Genomic DNA, 17955 nt, shown 5'->3' with positions numbered 1-17955 from the left:
CAATAGAGAACGTATTGTTTCTGCTTTCATTTCATTATCTCATTGCTGATCCCATCTGATATGTACCTTCACCATGACCGTGGAGATTTTGAACGAATCCACTTTTTTGAACATGATCATTTTGAACGTTTTGTTCAAAATTTTGAACATGAAGAGAACGAATTCAAATTTTGATTTTTTTTTCAAAAAAATATTTAAAAATATTTTTTCCAAATTTTCATTTTTAATTATTTTCAAATTTTCATTTTCTTGGTTTTTTTCTAATTCGAATTTTGAACATGGAGAGAACGTATTGTTTCTGCTTTCATTTCATTATCTCATTGCTGATCCCATCTGATATGTACCTTCACCATGACCATGGAGATTTTGAACGAATCCACTTTTTTGAACATGATCATTTTGAACGTTTTGTTCAAAAATTTGAACATGAAGAGAACGAATTCGAATTTTGATTTTTTTTTCAAATTTCTTTTTTCAATTTATTTTTCAAATTTTCATTTCATTTTTAATTATTTTCAAATTTTCATTTTCTTGATTTTTTTTCGAATTAGAATTTTGAACATGGAGAGAACGTATTGTTTCTGTTTTCATTTCATTATCTCATTGCTGATCCCATCTGATATGTACCTTCACCATGACCATGGAGATTTTGAACGAATCCACTTTTTGAACATGATCATTTTGAACATGTTTTGTTCAAAATTTTGAACATGAAGAGAACGAATTCGAATTTTGAAGTTTTTTCAAATTTTCATTTTTTTTTTTTCAATTTTTTTTCAAATTTTCATTTTCATTTTTAATTATTTTCAAATTTTTTATTTTTTGAATTTTTTTCGAATTCGAATTTTGAACATGGAGAGAACGTATTGTTTCTGCTTTCATTTCATTATCTCATTGCTGATCCCATCTGATATGTACCTTCACCCTGACCATGGAGATTTTGAACGAATCCACTTTTTTGAACATGATCATTTGAACGTTTTGTTCCAAATTTTGAACATGAAGAGAACGAATTCGAATTTTGATTTTTTTTTCAAATTTTTTATTTCAATTTTTTTTCAAATTTTCATTTTCATTTTTAATTATTTTCAAATTTTCATTTTCTTGAATTTTTTTCGAATTCGAATTTTGAACATGGAGAGAACGTATTGTTTCTGCTTTCATTTCATTATCTCATTGCTGATCCCATCTGATATGTACCTTCACCCTGACCATGGAGATTTTGAACGAATCCATTTTTTGAACATGATCATTTGAACGTTTTGTTCCAAATTTTGAACATGAAGAGAACGAATTCAAATTAAGTTTTTTTTTTTTTCCCAAAAAAATTTTAAAATATTTTTTCCAAATTTTCATTTTTTATTATTTTCAAATTTTCATTTTCTTGATTTTTTTCGAATTAGAATTTTGAACATGGAAAGAACGTATTGTTTCTACTTTCATTTCATTATCTCATTGCTGATCCCTTCTGATATGTACCTTCACCATGACCATGGAGATTTTTGGGTTCCCATGTTGCCATGACTATGGATACTGTGCTCATCTTCTCTTTGAGCCGAGTTCGGCTGAGAATTTGGAATTTTCAAGGATTCCAGCACGTAATGGCCTGCTCTTTTCCAAAGGCACGCTGGGATATTAAATGAATGGTCCTGGGCACCAGTAAATGCTCGCTGGCAGGACACCTGTCCCTCCAAATGACGAGCACACTCATTGACGAGCACACACTGGCAGCAAAGCACCTGAGGACAGTCATTGGTGATAGGCTGGGAATTGAACCAAGAATAAACAGTTTGTAGGTGAATGCGCCACCATGAGCAATCGTGCCAGCTCTTGATGTCATCCCACGTTGGTACAAATTCAATATCCTCCATATTATAGTCCAGCACAGCTGGAGAGCGGAGTGATGTTTCAGAGGGAACACTGTTCAGCCATCTGTCCTTCGATTTCGCTTGTTTTTTTAAATAAACTAATATTATCACGGAAGTCATTGCTTGCTGCTACCTTGTCATTTCTTCCAGTTTGTGTGAAGCATTCCAACTATTCCAAATCATGATACATTTTGTAACAGTTCAGCACTGATACCTGTGTACTGACATATGAAAAAGAGTTCCTCTTCATAAATACGGTACAGGTCTTTATTTGTCTTCATGAGCAAACTGAGTGCGGAGCTTTCTTGGAGCACAATGAAAGATTTTGGCTGTGAACTTACCAAACAAGACTTAGATTCGGGCCCGAGCCACTCTGTGCCTTGGCCAAACAATGACACTGCAGGAAGGCCTCAGTGAGTCGTGAGACTGCAGGATTGTAGGCCTCAGCGAGTTGTGAGACTGCAGGATTGTAGGCCTCAGCGAGTTCTACACAGATTTGAGACGAGCCTGCTTGAGGAGTGTCTTGCGTTTTGTTTGTTACACAGTTATAGACAAACAATATGAAAGAGAGTTGTGAATTTTTCACATAGATATGGAAGATATGGATAGTGATAGCTAAAGGATCAATTATCTATATCATTGTAGTTCCTTGTATGGTGGACTGAGGCCGCTGTGGGCGGGGCCGAGTGAGGCCTGTGTTTCCGTTGCCTGGAATAAAGATGGTGATTGATGCTGTCTGCGTGTCTGCGTCTTTATAACAAAGACATTACAACTATGAGAGCAGTTCGTCTCTGTGTTTGTCTACGTGTCTGTCTGTCTGTCTATCTGTCTGTGTGTGTGTCACCATTTTTCTCAGAGATGGATGAACGGATCTTCGTCAAACTTTCAGAGGTTCATGTTTAAGTGCCGGGGGGTGTTTTAGACAAAAAAAGTTTTAGTTTTTTGACAAAAAAAAGTTTTTGGATTGGTTTGGGAAGTGGGAGTTTCTGGTGGGTAATCAGGTCTTTATTTGATGTACCAAGACCTGATACCTGATACCTGATAAAGGTAGTACCTGATACAAGTACCTGATAAAGACCAAAAAAAGAGTGGGTAATCCTGGGATCGCCTGGAGTAAAATAGGCTATATTGTTTTTCCAATTTCAGCTTTGGCCTCCAGAATTTTTAGGTTTGGATTCCCGCATAACGTTATTTTCCCGGGTGCCGCACAAACGGCTGCACAGATCGCTGCAAAGCTACACTGCACGGCCGCACCGATCGGACTCGGTGACATTGGACAAAGACCTTTTATAAGGACATGGGTTGAATCCCTGCTTGAGAGAATGCCAACCCTCTCCCCGCCATCACGGCCGTCTCTCCAACTCACAATCCCACGAGATATGCGGAAAGGACGACCCAAAACCAATTATCTTCTTTTTGATTCATATATAAACATCATTTAAAGTAAATAATGACCTCGGCCAAAGTTCAAACGACGTGGGTTTAATCTCTACATGAGAGAATTCCACATAGCTATTTGGGTGGTGTATAAGCTAACAGATCGCTATCTCCATCGATCTTGCCGAAGCGGTAAAACCTATCGGCTCAAAATCCTTTTAACTGTTGACTTGGTAGTTTTTACCATGAAGGAAACATTAACAATGTTGTTAAAAGTTTATTTTTTGATTAATTTGTGATTAGAGTTATGTTGTTTGCAATGAAAAAAGAGATATCGAGTTCAAGTGAATGACGACATGCCGTGATGGTTTCTACTTTCTGAACGTGAACTTCGCGGATCGCCATATGCAGATTCGCCACGAACCCACGATCGATGTTTCTATACGTGAACGTACCCATTTGTTTGCGAATGGGTACGTTTTTCATGGAAGTCCTTCACGAACTTGCTGTCCATGTCTGACGTGTGACTGAGGGTGCTACAGGAATGTGGAATTTATTGGTTTCATGCTTTCGCATTCGCCATATCTGCATTGTCTGTTTGCTTCTGGCCTTCCACCCGTGTGTAGCATGGGTATCTCACTAGTCTTAATAATACCCCAAGGCATTCTTAAGATAACAATAACATGCGTGTTAATAATTTATTTTGTCCTACTATTGGGTTTTAAATGTGATGTTTTATTAATTTGCCTTATTAGATAAATGATGATATGACCATCACCTGTCCACGTTTTATTGGATTCCCATTTTAACGTTCGCCATTTGCCTTGTCAATCCCCACAAATTGGGTGCACACTTCACCAATCCAAAACTGGTCCTCAGCCTTGTATTTGGAGCTTTTTTTTTGCCAAATTTGAGGAAAATCCTCATTTGGACGACTCGGCATTTTGTTATTTATTTCTCATTTTCAATGTCTTACTTGAGCCATTTGCACTCGTTTACCGTCACTCATTAATTTCACGTTTATTCGTCAACTCGACAAAAGAGCTCAAACTACAGGGCAATTTGTAAATATCTGTCCTGCGGAAGACACCATCAGGTTCTTCATCCTGGAAGCCTCTTCGGTTTCCGTTCAACATTCCCTGAAACCTTGGAGCTCGCCTCCAGTCGGAAACATGATGACGTACAAGAAAAAACACTTTGGCATTTATTAACGCGCAATAGCTGATTATTTATTTGATTAATTATGTTGCAGATTAAGTCCCAAGGGTGAAACAAACCGTTTTTCCATTGGTTGGTGTCGGACCAATTATATCATGATGCAGTTTCCCGCATTTTACTAGTTTACAGTTGGAATAAAGTTTGTGCGTCTGCCCAGCACCATCTTCCGACATACAGACAGACAGACAGACAGACGGTCGGTGACAGAAAGCTTCGACAATATGTCTTTGTGTTTGTCTCATCCGTCTGTCTCCTGGATATAACCTTTGTTTCTTCCTCCACCATATTTTTGGCTCTAATCCCAGATCCTTGTGAGAGTTAATGCGGTGTATTTTTTACTCTTGCCCCTTATACCATGCTTGCTTTTCCCAGTACCTGCGGCCTAGGCAAAAGCTATAATGAATGTGCCGATTATCTGCCTTCCTGCACAAAATAGATTCCATTGAAAACGTCTCTTTTATCCACAGGCCTTGGCCCTACACCACGTTTGAAAGAGGGTACGACCTCGTGACCGGAGAGCAACCCTCAGACAAGATTTTCCGGTTGGTTAATCTTCTTCCTTTCTTGGCCTCCTCTCCACTTCTCCTCCTCATTGGACCTCATGCTCCATTGACTTTTGCTCTCCTAATTCCTCCCCCTTCATCAACCGTTTATCACTTGCCCCACTCTTCCTCTTGTGCCGCGCCATCAATTCCTTGTCCAGCCATTTCCATTACATCTCCCCTCGGTGTTGCTTTCTCTTTGGCCTGCCCGTTATTATGAGCCTGGGTGCGTGTGACGTCATCCATAGTGTGACGTCCTCCATGGTTTATTTATACAATGTTCAATAAGTAATTGTGATCTTCACGAAATGATTTTTCAGGGGATGTTCATTAGTATCGCTCAAAAGAGGTTTGTCTGCCTCTCTCTCTCTTTGGCAATCAATATTACAATGACCCAATTGTGGTTACCTGGTAACGCAGTTTGTCAATCGTGGGACGTCACACGTAACGCTCTTCCAATCACTATGCAGCTTACCTATTGTAACGCACTGTATTTTAACCTGATTTCATCTTCATGATGCCTGAAAACACAAACAGCACGTTTATCTTGTATGACCATGTGTGCTTTTGCCCTACAGTCCTCAGAGCATGTTTTATGTATGACTATGTACATTTTGCCTTTAGGGGTTGGATGACCTGTTTATCGATGGTGTGTGTGGGCATGCGTTTGGGCCTTGGCACGAAGGATATATATTCGGTGTTTGAGGGGATAGAGGGATACAGGGACATCAGTTGGAAGCTTCGGTTGCTGTGTGTGTGTGTGTGTGTCTATGTATTGTGGATGTGTGTGTGTGTGTGTGTATGTGTGTGTGCGTGCGTGTGTGTGTATGTGTGTGTGTGTGTATGTGTGTGCATGTATGTATTGTGTGTGTGTGTCTGTGCGTATGTGTGTGCATGTATGTAGTGTGTGTGTGTGTGTGTGTGTGTGTGTGTGTGTGTGTGTGTGTGCGCGTATGTGTGTGCATGTATGTAGTGTGTGTGTGTGTGTGTGTGTGTATGTGTGTGCATGTATGTATTGTGTGTGTGTGTATGTGTGTGTGTGTGTATGTGTGTGCATGTATGTATTGTGGGTGCATGTATGTATTGTGTGTGTGTGCGTGTGTGCGTGTGTGCATGCATGTATTGTGGATGTGTGTGTGTGTGTGTGTGCATGTATGTATTGTGGATGTATTATGTGTGTGTGTGTGTGTGTGTGTGTGTGTGTGTGTGTGTGTGTGTGTGCATGCATGCATGCATGTATTGTGGATGTGTGTGTGTGTGTGTGTGTGTGTGTGTGTGTGTGTGTGTGTGTGTGCGTGTGTGCATGCATGTATTGTGGATGTGTGTGTGTGTGTGTGTGCGTGTGTGCGTGTGTGCATGCATGTATTGTGGATGTGTGTGTGTGTGTGTGTGTGCATGTATGTATTGTGGATGTATTATGTGTGTGTGTGTGTGTGTGTGCATGCATGCATGTATTGTGAATGTGTGGATGTGTGTGTGCATGTATGTATTGTGGATGTGGTGTGTGTGTGTGTGTGTGCATGTATGTATTGTGTATGTGTGCGTATTGTGTGTGTGTGTGTGTGTGTGTGTGTGTGTATGTATTGTGTGTGTGTGCGTATTGTGTGTATGTATGTGTTGTGTGTGTGTGTGTGTGTGTGTGTGTGTGTGTGTGTGTGTGTGTGTGTGTTTGTGTGTGCGCGCATGTATGTATTGTGTGTGGTGTGTATGTATTGTGTGTGTGTGTGTGTATGCATTGTGTGTGTGTGTGTGTATGTATGTATGTGTATGTATGTCTGTATATGTGTGTGTGTGTGTGTGTGTGTGTGTGTGTGTGTGTGTGTGTGTGTGTGTGTGTGTGTGTGTGTGTGTGTGTGTGTGTATATGTGTGTGTGCATTGTGTGTGTGTGTATGTATGTATGTGTATGTGTGTATGTATATCTGTATATATGTGTGTGTGTGTGTGTGTATGTGTATGTATGTGTGTGTATGTATTGTGTATGTGTGTATGTGTGTATATGTGTGTATGTCTGTATATGTGTGTGTGTGTATGTATGTGCATGTGTGTGTGTTTTTTGTGTTGATCTCTGCATATTGGAATATTTAAACGCATTTTTTTCTCTCTATAAATACTGTTGTGAAGGGTTAACGTCTTGTGTCTTTTGGTTAGTTTTGTATATGCCTCCCCCTCTCCTCATCATTTTTACCCCTTCCCATTTGCAACCTCTACTCCCTAACTTCACACCACCCACATACCCTTTCCTCCTTATGCATCACCCCCACCACCATTGTGTTACTTTGTGTTTGATTGAATTTCAGTCGTCGTGATGTCCCACAGGAATAATGTTCTGAATGGTGTCCTCCTGTGTGTGTGTTTCCTTATGTGTATTCTGTTTCCTCCCTTGTGTGCCAGGTGCACGTGTATTGTTTTTACAACCTTTGCATGACTAACACAGAGTCGATATACTGTTGTGGTATTGGGAGTTACATGAATATTAATGATGCATTATGAACCGGAAAGGATGAGGCGTGACCGGTAGTGACGTGTACCAGCTGGGTGAGGAGTGGAGAAGGAGGTGCCGTTAAAAGGTTGACTTGAACCACCTGCGTGTGGGCTGCCATTGTTATAGCCGGCGAAGCCGGTGTTGTGAATGAACGCGTACGTATTATGTTGAAAAGCCAGATTTTGCTGGATCCCTTGAGAATTTCGAAGCTTTGACGCACCAATTCGCTCAATGGAGGCCGCCATCTTGCGGATGCGGAAGTATGCATAACAAATTGAAAAAAGTTCAATAGGAGTTTGTTTCACCCGTCTTTTTTTGATTCACAATCTTATGCACCTCTAATTTGTAATTAAAATACTTTAAGACCAACCTCGTTCCCCAGGCCCACACGGGCCCTGGTTATCTTCAACGAAAATCGTCACCAATTATCGGAACCAATGAGATTCGAGCATTTTTAAAAATATTTCACAAAAGCTTTTTACCACATTTCGGACGCTGAAAACGGCGTCAAATATTCTAAAATTGACGAAGAATTATTTTTTTAGAAATCTCGCGGCCGTAGTGGATAGTTTTTCACGGCCGGAAATATCTGAAGTTGAGACGGAATTCACCGAATTAATCAAGAAGGAAATTTTTTTAATTTTAATCTCATCCAGAATGCAAATGGTGTCATTTTGAACTAGGTACGGTACCTACTACACCTACCTACTACCAACTACCTAACCTACTGATGCTAGAGTGATGGGTAAAATAGTGGCAAGAGGCTTTGGCTTCGCCGGCTCATTGCGGCTTTGCAGTCGGGTATGAGTAGCCAGCGAAGCCGGTGTTGTGAATGAACGCGTACGTATTATGTTGAAAAGCCAGATTTTGCTGGATCCCTTGATAATTCAAGCTTTGACGCATCAAATCACTCAATTGAGGCCGCTATCTTGCGGATGCGGAAGTATGCATAAAAAAATTGCGAAAAAGTTCAATCGGAGTTTGTTTCAATTTCACCCGTCTTTTTTTTATTCACAATCTTATGCACCTCTAATTTGTAATTTAAATGCTTTAAGACCAACCTCGTTCCCTGGACCCGCATGGGCCCTGGTTATCCGAAAATCGTCACCAAACACCGGAACCAATGAGATTCGAGCATTTGAAAAACTATTTCAAAAACCAAATCGCTCCATGGAGGCCGCCATCTTGCGGATGTGGAAGTATGCATAAAAAATTGAGAAAAAGTTCAATAGGAGTTTGTTTCACCCGTCTTTGTTTGATTCACAATCCTATGCACCGCTAATTTGTTAATAAAATACTTTAAGACCAACCTCGTTCCCCGGGCCCACACTGGCCCTGGTTATCTTCAACGAAAATCGTCACCAAACACCGGAACCAATGAGATTCGAGCATTTCAAAAAATATTTCAAAAAAGCTTATTACGCGTTTCGGAGGCTGAAAACGGCGTCAAATATTCTAAAATTGACGAGGAATTATTTTTTAGAAATCTCGCGGCCGTAGGGGATAGTTTTTCACGGCCGGAAATATCCGAAGTTGAGACGGAATTCACTGAATTCATCAAGAAGGAAATTTTATAAATTTTAATCTCATCCAGAATGCAAATGGTGTCATTTTGAACTAGGTACGGTACCTACTACACCTACCTACTAAGAACTACCTAACCTACTGATGCCATAGTGATGGGTAAAATAGTGGCAAGAGGCTTCGGCTTCGTCGGCTCATTGCGGCTTTGCAGTCGGGTACAAGTGCAACATATTGGCGATGAAGGTGGGATTGGTTACCTTGCTCTTCAACCAACTGCTGCATTTATACTGAGTCCGGGTGAGCCTTTGATACCTTTTACCTCATGGATGCGCATGTTTGAGAACTTCATGCTGGCGGTAAATGTCGATGCACTTTCTGATGTGAGGAAGCGCCCATTGCTTATACACCGCCTAGGAGCTGAAGGGCATGGCTTATACACCGCCTAGGAGCTGAAGGGCATTGCTTATACACCGCCTAGGAGCTGAAGGGCATTGCTTATATATACTGCCTAGGAGCTGAAGGGCAATGCTTATACACCGCCTAAGAGCTGAAGGGCATTTCTTATACACCGCCTAGGAGCTGAAGGGCATTGCTTATACACCGCCTAGGAGCTGAAGGGCATAACTTATACACTGCCTTGGAGCTGAAGGGCATAACTTATACACTGCCTTGGAGCTGAAGGGCATTGCGTGTATACCGCCTAGGAGCTGAAGGGCATTGCTTATACACCGCCTAGGAGCTGAAAGGCATTACTTATACACTGCCTAGGAGCTGAAGAGCATTGCTCATACACCGCCTAGAAGCTGAAGGGCATTGCTTATACACCGCCTAGGAGCTGAAGAGCATTGCTTATACACCGCCTAGGAGCTGAAGGGCATTGCTTATACACCGCCTAGGAGCTGAAGGGCATTACTTATACACCGCCTCAGAGCTGAAGGGCCTTGCTTGTATACCGCCTCGGAGCTGAAGGGCATTGCTTATACACCGCCTAGGAGCTGAAGGGCATTGCTTGTACACCGCCTCGGAGCTGAAGGGCATTGCTAATACACCGCTTAGGAGCTGATGGGGATTGCTTGTACACCGCCTCGGAGCTGAAGGGCATTGCTTATCCACCGCCTAGGAGTTGAAGGGCATTTCTTGTGCACCGCCTAGGAGCTGAAGGGCATTGCTTGTACACCACCTCGGAGCTGAAGGGCATTGCTTGTACACCGCCTCGGAGCTGAAGGCCATTGCTTATACACCGCCTAGGAACTGAAAGGCATTGCTTATCCACCGCCTAGTAGTTGAAGGGCATTGCTTATACACCGCCTGGGAGCTGAAGGGCATTGCTTTTATACTGCCTCGGAGCTGAAGGGCATTTCTTGTGCACCGCCTAGGAGCTGAAGGGCATTGCTTGTACACCACCTGGGAGCTGAAGGGCATTGCTTTTACACTGCCTCGGAGCTGAAGGGCATTTCTTGTGCACCGCCTAGGAGCTGAAGGGCATTGCTTGTACACTGCCTAGGAGCTGAAGGGCATTTCTTGTGCACCGCCTAGGAGCTGAAGGGCATTGCTTGTACACTGCCTAGGAGCTGAAGGGCATTTCTTGTGCACCGCCTAGGAGCTGAAGGGCATTTCTTGTGCACCGCCTAGGAGCTGAAGGGCATTGCTTTTACACTGCCTAGGAGCTGAAGGGCATTTCTTGTGCACCGCCTAGGAGCTGAAGGGCATTGCTTGTACACTGCCTAGGAGCTGAAGGGCATTGGTTATACACCACCTAGGAGATGAAGGGCTGTGTTTATTCTCTACTCTACCAGTTGCTGAGGACACTTAATCTGCTGCTCTCGCCGCATTAACAGCCTTTTTCATGCCAAAAGTGAACGTTGTTTTCGAACTATACAAGTTTCATCAGCGAACACAAAGACCAGGTGAATCGACTGCTCAGTTCGTTGCTGCTTTACGGGAGATCACGGTTAATTGCGAGTTTAGAGATCGCTCTGATGAAATGGTACAAGATCAGCTTGTGGAAAAAACCCTTACAGCTCGTGTATGTGAAAGGTTCCTTTTGGAACTGGAGCTTACTCTGCAGAAAGCCCTTGTAATGGCGGCACAAATCCATGGCGGAAGCGAAAGCGATTACATGCAACACATCAACGTCCTTTCAGGATGTAAATACAATACCTGTACGTGTACGTACCAGAGCGGAGCAATACAGACGTGACCCCATACACAGGGACACATCACAGGAACCTGCAAAGCCAATATTTTCACAGGCTCGGCAGGTATATCAAGAGAGTACCTGTTATCGTTGTGGATCTGCAATGCACGTAGCCACTAGCCAATTACCCCAAATGCCCTGCAAAATATGTAAATTGCAGGCAATATGGTAAACTGCGCATTTTGCGAAAGTATGTCGCAGTAAAGACCACAATTACCAAGTGCGTGAAGTGACTGTACCAGATGCGACTGTTTCAAGCATAAACACACATGCTGCTGAACAAATTAGAAGGAACCTATTTTGTGATGTTCGTCTTTGCACACCTGATGGACAGGCATGCTCAACTAAATTACTAGTGGACACAGGTTCAGTCGTTTCAATACTTCCAGAGTCTACCTACCTGGAGCATTTCAACAGTGCACTTCTTACAGAACCAAAATTACACTTTGTGACTTACCTGAAAAAAATCGATCACTGTGGTTGGTTGTCTTCACGTAAAGGTGTGATGCAACCATGTTTCTGTGCCTACTGATTTCTTCATTGTGCCTTCTGGAACACCTATACTTGGCAAGGACCTTTTCACTGCTCTCAGACTGAATATTGTTAATGGATGTGTTAGCACTGGTGCAGGAGTAAGTACTTCTGTTCATCAAACATCGGCTTGTCGGACATCTAATCTTAACTCCATTGGAACTCTAGGCTGTGCAAAAGGATTTGTACACAGAGTAAAGACAAGGCCTGATGTGGTGCGAATCCAGCAGAAGCTTCACCGCTTTCCTTTTGCTGTCCATGATGCTGTCTCACAAGAAGTGGAAACACTTGAAGAAGCAGGTATCATTGAGAGAATTTACTCTTCTGAATGGGGTTCACCTATTGTCGTTACGCATAATAAAACAGGAGGTATACGACTGTGCGTGGATCTTCGTGAACCCAATAAGGTGATCGGAATAGACAGTCATCCACTCCCACATATTGAGGAGGTATTCGCAGAACTTCGTGGAGTGAGAATGTTCTCTACTCTTGATCTCGAGAGTGCATCTCATCAAGTGCTCTTGCATGAGGAAAGCAGAGACCTTATGGCTTTCATAACACACGAGGGACTTTTCCGCTATTGCCGTGCACCTTATGGTCTTGTTTCTGCTCCCAGTGCATTTCAGCGAATGATGTCACAGATCTTAGCTGGGCGAGGAGTGGAGAAGGAGATGCCATTAAAAGGTTGAGCTGAAGAACCTTTGTGTGGGCTTTTATTGTCATACAACAACTGTGTATGGAGAGATGGGCGGATAAAATGACTGTGCTGCCCAAACAAAGATCTGTAAAAAGTGAACAAAGGTTGACTCATCAAGCTTCTAAATCACCTACCATTCTGCTTCAGCAGTTTTCATGTCTGAAACCACTCCTGAAGCCGTTAATGTAGAAAACAGGAAATATTGTAAGAGTACCAGATTGGTATTCTTTCTTTGTGGAGGCAGCTCAAGTTGAGCAAATGGTTTCAATACAAATCAAATGTATACACAAAGAATTAAGTTAAGCACCCCCCCCGTTTTTTTACAACCTCGCACATTACAAGTTTGTTGTCGTCAAAACAGTGTAATATACCCATGATATTGCTATATTTTCTGGAGAAGTGATATTATGGTCACATAAAAACATAACAATCATGCCGTTTTCAATATTTTATTCTGAATAATTTAAGGTGAAATTTTTTGGGAATTTTAGGCATATTTTCACCTCAATTTAAGTATGGAGCTATAGGTCCATCACGGACAGTGTGGATGACGTTTATGTTTTCTAACGTACAGTCATTGTTCTGAGAAGACCTCTAGCGATCTTTGCGTCAATAACGTGTGTAGGACCCACGTGATCGGATCACTGACTCAACCCTACGTCTCATAGACCCTGTAAGCCGTCGTATGCGTTGCTGTGGCAGGTTGTTCCATTCCCGATGTAATGCACGTTCCAATTCATCCAGATTGGCTATTGGAGGGACCATCTTCGCAATTTGTCGTCCCAACATGTCCCAAACGTAGCCAATAGCCAATCTGGATGAATAAGAGCTAAACCAAATAAGAGCTAACCGGAAACAGGACTTTGAGCACCACAGATTATACCACCGACGGGTGATAACATCAAGCAGGCAGGTCCGGAAGGCCACGCTCCGGAGAGCAGTGATTGGTGAGATTTGTCGAGAAACGAAGAGAGGGACTGGCTGATAGGAGCGGGCACGGGTGGTGTTGAATGACGTCAGAGCCTCAAGTACAAAGGAGATGGAGGGCCGACATTTTCTCTCTCGGTTTCTGCATCTGGAAGCGAACGGTCACCGATAAGCTCTTGCGGTGGGACAGTATCAACGAACGGTCGTGTTCCGACATCATCGTGATTGTGAGGAGGAGCGAACTGCAGACCGAGGCCTGCAGTTTCCCGCGCACGGACTGCGGATCGAGGCCTGCGTTTCCTGTGAGCAAACTGTGCATAGAGGCCTGTGCTGTTCCCACCAAGGATGCGGGGGTTTTGACGATTCCCGTGGGGGTTCAAGAGACGCTCACTCGCTCAGAGCTAAGTACCTAAAAACAAACACTTTATTTTCACCTTTATTTTTCCCTTTGTGTGTATATGGGTCCGTGGGGGAGCGCTCCATTTAGGAATCTTATTTTATCAAGTATTCCTTGTTCGCCGGCATTTCTTCAATAAAGCCGGTATTTTTGTACATTTTAAATCCGTATCGGTTGGCATTAATTATTACAGGTTTGAGACGGCCAGTGGGACCCATGAAGGTAAGAGCTTTGCCCTCCCCCACGCACGTATTAACTCCAATACTCCGCTATATTTTGACTGAACGCCTCGGAGTGTTAAGCTCGATCAGCATGGTCTTTATCGGTACGGACAGGACAATACGTTTGGGGTCAGAGGGGAAAGGTTTAGGGTCAGAGGTGAGTGGCATTTGTGTTGTTCTTTTTGTGATCAAAACGGTGAATGTGAGTTTTTCTTTTTTGTGCTCAACGATTATTGTAGGAAAAGACGAACAAGATGCGTGGAGGACCTTGTAATTGTTGCCAGATCTTATCCGGTCTGAGTTACAACAGTCTACTTTCTGTGGTTCTTGTGGATGGGTCTTTGCTATACTCTCTGCCACCCACTCCTCCCACTCCCTCATCCCCATTGAGTGTCATTAATATATAATGGTGCAGTGGTAAAGGTGTATGCTGTAGTAGGCTCCGTTTCGGTGATCCTTGTGGTGATCACGAAGCCCCCTGTAGCTTTTACGTTCTAAGTATTTAAAATAGCTATGAGGTTTTAAGTATTTAAATATGCCCAATATGGCATCTAGAACATATTGAGGTCATACGATGTATGTACATGCGAGATGTCGTAGTAATTGGAAACCGCTGCTATGTCCTCGCTCTCGGCCAATCAGCGAGCATCTCCTTACATGTCTTTCCTGCCAACATTCTATTGGTCGTTTTCAGTAGGGTCATACATACAGTACACTCTCGGTACGCTCATTACTCCTTACATATGTATGTTTAGTGACAATTTTAGACCCATAATGTCTGGAAAACATGCTGCAAGTGATAGGTAATGAGCGCATCCAAATTAACAAGGAAAAGCATCAACATGGATGTGAACATGCAGATGTTCAGGAGGATGGAGGTCGGTGAGCATCAGGCAGATGTTGGTCGGTGAGTATTATTTACTCCAACAAAATTCATCAGGAATGCAGGACGCAGCAGGAGGTTAACGACACTGATTGGAGAATGCAACCTGAGCCCTAGGTAATGATTCTTGATTGATTGACCCATAATGACCCATAATGACCCATAATGAATGAATGACCCATAATAATGACCTTGACCCATAATATCTGGAAAACATGCTGCAAGTGATAGGTAATGAGCACATCCAAATTAACAAATTAACAATGAGCACATCCTTTCCTCCTTCATGATGTCTCTGATTCCTTGGTATCTCTCCCAGGTTACTCCCTCCTCCGGTATGATAGACCTGAGCCTCGTCCTGGTGGTGGGGTTGCTATCTTTATAAAAAACTCTCTTCCTCACTCGCCCTGCACTGCCCTCTCTCCACCTCACCCCCAGGAATACCTTTGGCTACGGCTTCCCCTTCGCTCCCACCTTTTGTTCATATGTGTGTTGTACCGTCCACCAAACAGTGATGACTCCATCTACATCTCGCTGTCTGAGAATATGGACCAACTTCTATCTACCCATCGCAACTCTCTCTTCCTCACATGTGGTGATTTCAACTGTCACCATGCCAGTTGGCTGGGTGTGGGTACCGCTCTCACCAGCCATGGCTCTTCAGCAAAGGACTTCTGTGACTCACTGGGACTGACACAATCTGTCAATTTCCCGAGCCGGATTTCAGTCAACGGAGCATCTTCTCTTCTGGACTTTTTTTTTTTTTTTTTTTTTGTATACTGAATCGAGGCTCGTGAAAGAGCTAACATTTACTTCACAAACAAATCAACCAGACAAACAAAATATATAAAAAGAGGGAGCGGAAAACAAGATGGGGAGAGAAGGGGAAGCACACAAACACAACATTTGAGAGCAGGGAGATGTGTGGAAGGGAGAGGGCTTGGGGGGAGGAGGCGTGGGAAGGGGGGTGGGGGGGGGGGGAGGGAGAAGTATAAAACACAAGGACACCAAGGACTTCCAGGACAGAGGTTGGTATGTGGAATTGGGGTGAAATTAGCGGGGGTAGAAAAGATCAAGGCTTTGGATGGGGGAAGATAAGAGATGGTGGTGAACAGCTGTTTTAAAGACCTGGAGGGTGGAGTGGGATTGAAGAGAGTGAGGGAGTTTGTTCCAGAGGCAGGAGAAAAGAGGAATGAAGGAGTGAAGGTGAGCAGAGAGTCTTGATTTTGGCAGTTTGACCATAAGAGGGTTGCAGGCAGATCTTGTGCGACCTGTAGGAATATTTGCGGGACAGAGCCCAGAGAGAGCTGGGGGTCAAGGCCAGAGAGGAGTCGGTAGAAGACGGAAAGACCACCAACCTGCCTGCGGTGAGTGAGTGAGAGGCCCTTGGAGTTAGCTTCATCGCAGGAGATTCCAATGATTCTGAATGCTTTGGTTTCAACAGCGTGAAGACGAGCTAGGTGTGAGGCAGGAGCACCAGCCCAGAGGGGAGAGCAGTATTCCATTGAGCTGCGGATGAAAGCCTTGTATGTGGTGAGGAGCTCAGATGTGCCAAGGAAGGACTTCGCACGATGGAGGATGCCCAGTCGGTGACTGGCTTTGGAGGCCAGATTTGAAATGTGGTTTCCCCAGGAAAGATCATGGCAGATAGTGAGACCCAAAAGCTTGAGTGACAGAACTTCTTGGAGAGGATTATTCAGAAGGTGGATGGGAGGGTTGTCCAGTCAGTCTTTTCGGAGAGACATCGTAAGAGTGTGAGATTTGTCAGGATTGAAAGACGTGTTCCACTTGTTTGCCCAGTCTGTGATTTTGTCCAGGTCTGCAGAGAGTGAGGAGGCTGCAGAGTGCCGATCTGAGGGATGAAGAATGGAGCGACAGAGAGTAGAGTCATCAGCAAAGAGATACAGAGGATTTTCAAGAGAGTCAGAGAGATCATTGATGAAGACCAGAAAAAGCACAGGGCCCAGAACACTGCCTTGTGGAACTCCAGCCTGAACAGGAAGAGGAGATGAGAGAACCCCATTCAGGGCCACAAGTTGACTATGACTAGAGAGGAGGTCTGCCAGCCATGCGTGGAGATTTCCATGGATACCAAAAGAGGAGAGTTTGGTGAGCAGAGCGGGGTGCCAGACCGTATCGAAGGCCCGTGATATGTCAAGGGAGACTGCTCTAATTTCCTGTTTGGCATTGAGGACCTCCATCCATTGTTGAGAAAGCAGAAGCAGCATGTCCAGAGTAGAGTGTCCAGGTCTGAAACCAAATTGATGATCAGAGATCAAGCCATTGGAGAAGAGGAAAGATTTCATATCTGAAGCAATGATGGATTCCATGACTTTGCTGATAATTGGGAGAAGGCTGATTGGTCTGTAGTTGCTGGGATCTGTTTTTGCACATTTTTTGTGCAAAGCGGTGATGTTGGCAGATTTCCAAGCAGATGGAAGATGAGCTTGAGCAAAAGAGAGGGTGAAGAGAACAGAGAGAGGGAGTGAAAGAGCGGAAGAACAGGACTTTAGGACCCGTGGGCTGATGCCGTCAGGTCCAGTTGCAGAATCCGAGTCGAGGGTTGACAGAAACTTTTCCACCTTGTCAGGAGGAAAGGACACAGAGTCCAGGAGAAGCTGGGTACGACTGGGTATGGTGGGTACAGAGAGGGATGGGTTTGGGACACAAGATTTAGAGGCAAACACAGAGTTGAGGCATTCAGCTTTTTCACGTGCGGAGTCAGCCGTGTGGCCATTTGAGGTGAGGGGATGGAGGGGGAACAAACACCAGAAACAGATTTGACCAGACGCCACCAGGATTTGGAAGAGGGAGACAGATAAGAGAGTTCGGTCCTGAGAACGGAGAGATATTGTTTCCTGGCTCTCCTGAGGGTGGACACACACTTGTTTCGGGCTTTGTGAAAGGAAATGAGATTTCCTTCCATTGGATTTGCCTTCCAGGAGACGAAAGCAAGTTGTTTCTGGGCAATAGCCTCACCACAAGATTCCGTGTACCATGGACGGGAGGAAGGGTATGACAACAGAAGACTAGATGGGATAAATCTGTGCATGAGAGAGAGCAGTTTGCTTTGGAAGAATTCCCAGGAAG

The 17955-nt window shown here is 43.7% G+C and overlaps 1 protein-coding gene across 1 annotated transcript in view; it reads left to right on the top strand.

Moving 5' to 3' along the window:
* The window catches only part of LOC137439145 (astrotactin-2), a 1262948-nt gene that overhangs the window by 667584 nt on the left and 577409 nt on the right, over nucleotides 1-17955 (top strand). The window contains exon 9 of the mRNA XM_068134866.2: nucleotides 4931-5005. Coding sequence (XP_067990967.2) covers nucleotides 4931-5005 — 75 coding nt within the window. The remainder of the gene's footprint in view (nucleotides 1-4930; nucleotides 5006-17955) is intronic.

Source organism: Myxine glutinosa, chromosome 13 (genome assembly GCF_964187855.1).
Source record: "Myxine glutinosa chromosome 13, kmMyxGlut1.1, whole genome shotgun sequence".
Taxonomy (NCBI): domain Eukaryota; kingdom Metazoa; phylum Chordata; class Myxini; order Myxiniformes; family Myxinidae; genus Myxine; species Myxine glutinosa.
The sequence above is the reverse complement of the archived record's forward strand: the minus strand, read 5'-3'. Positions and strand labels throughout refer to the sequence as shown.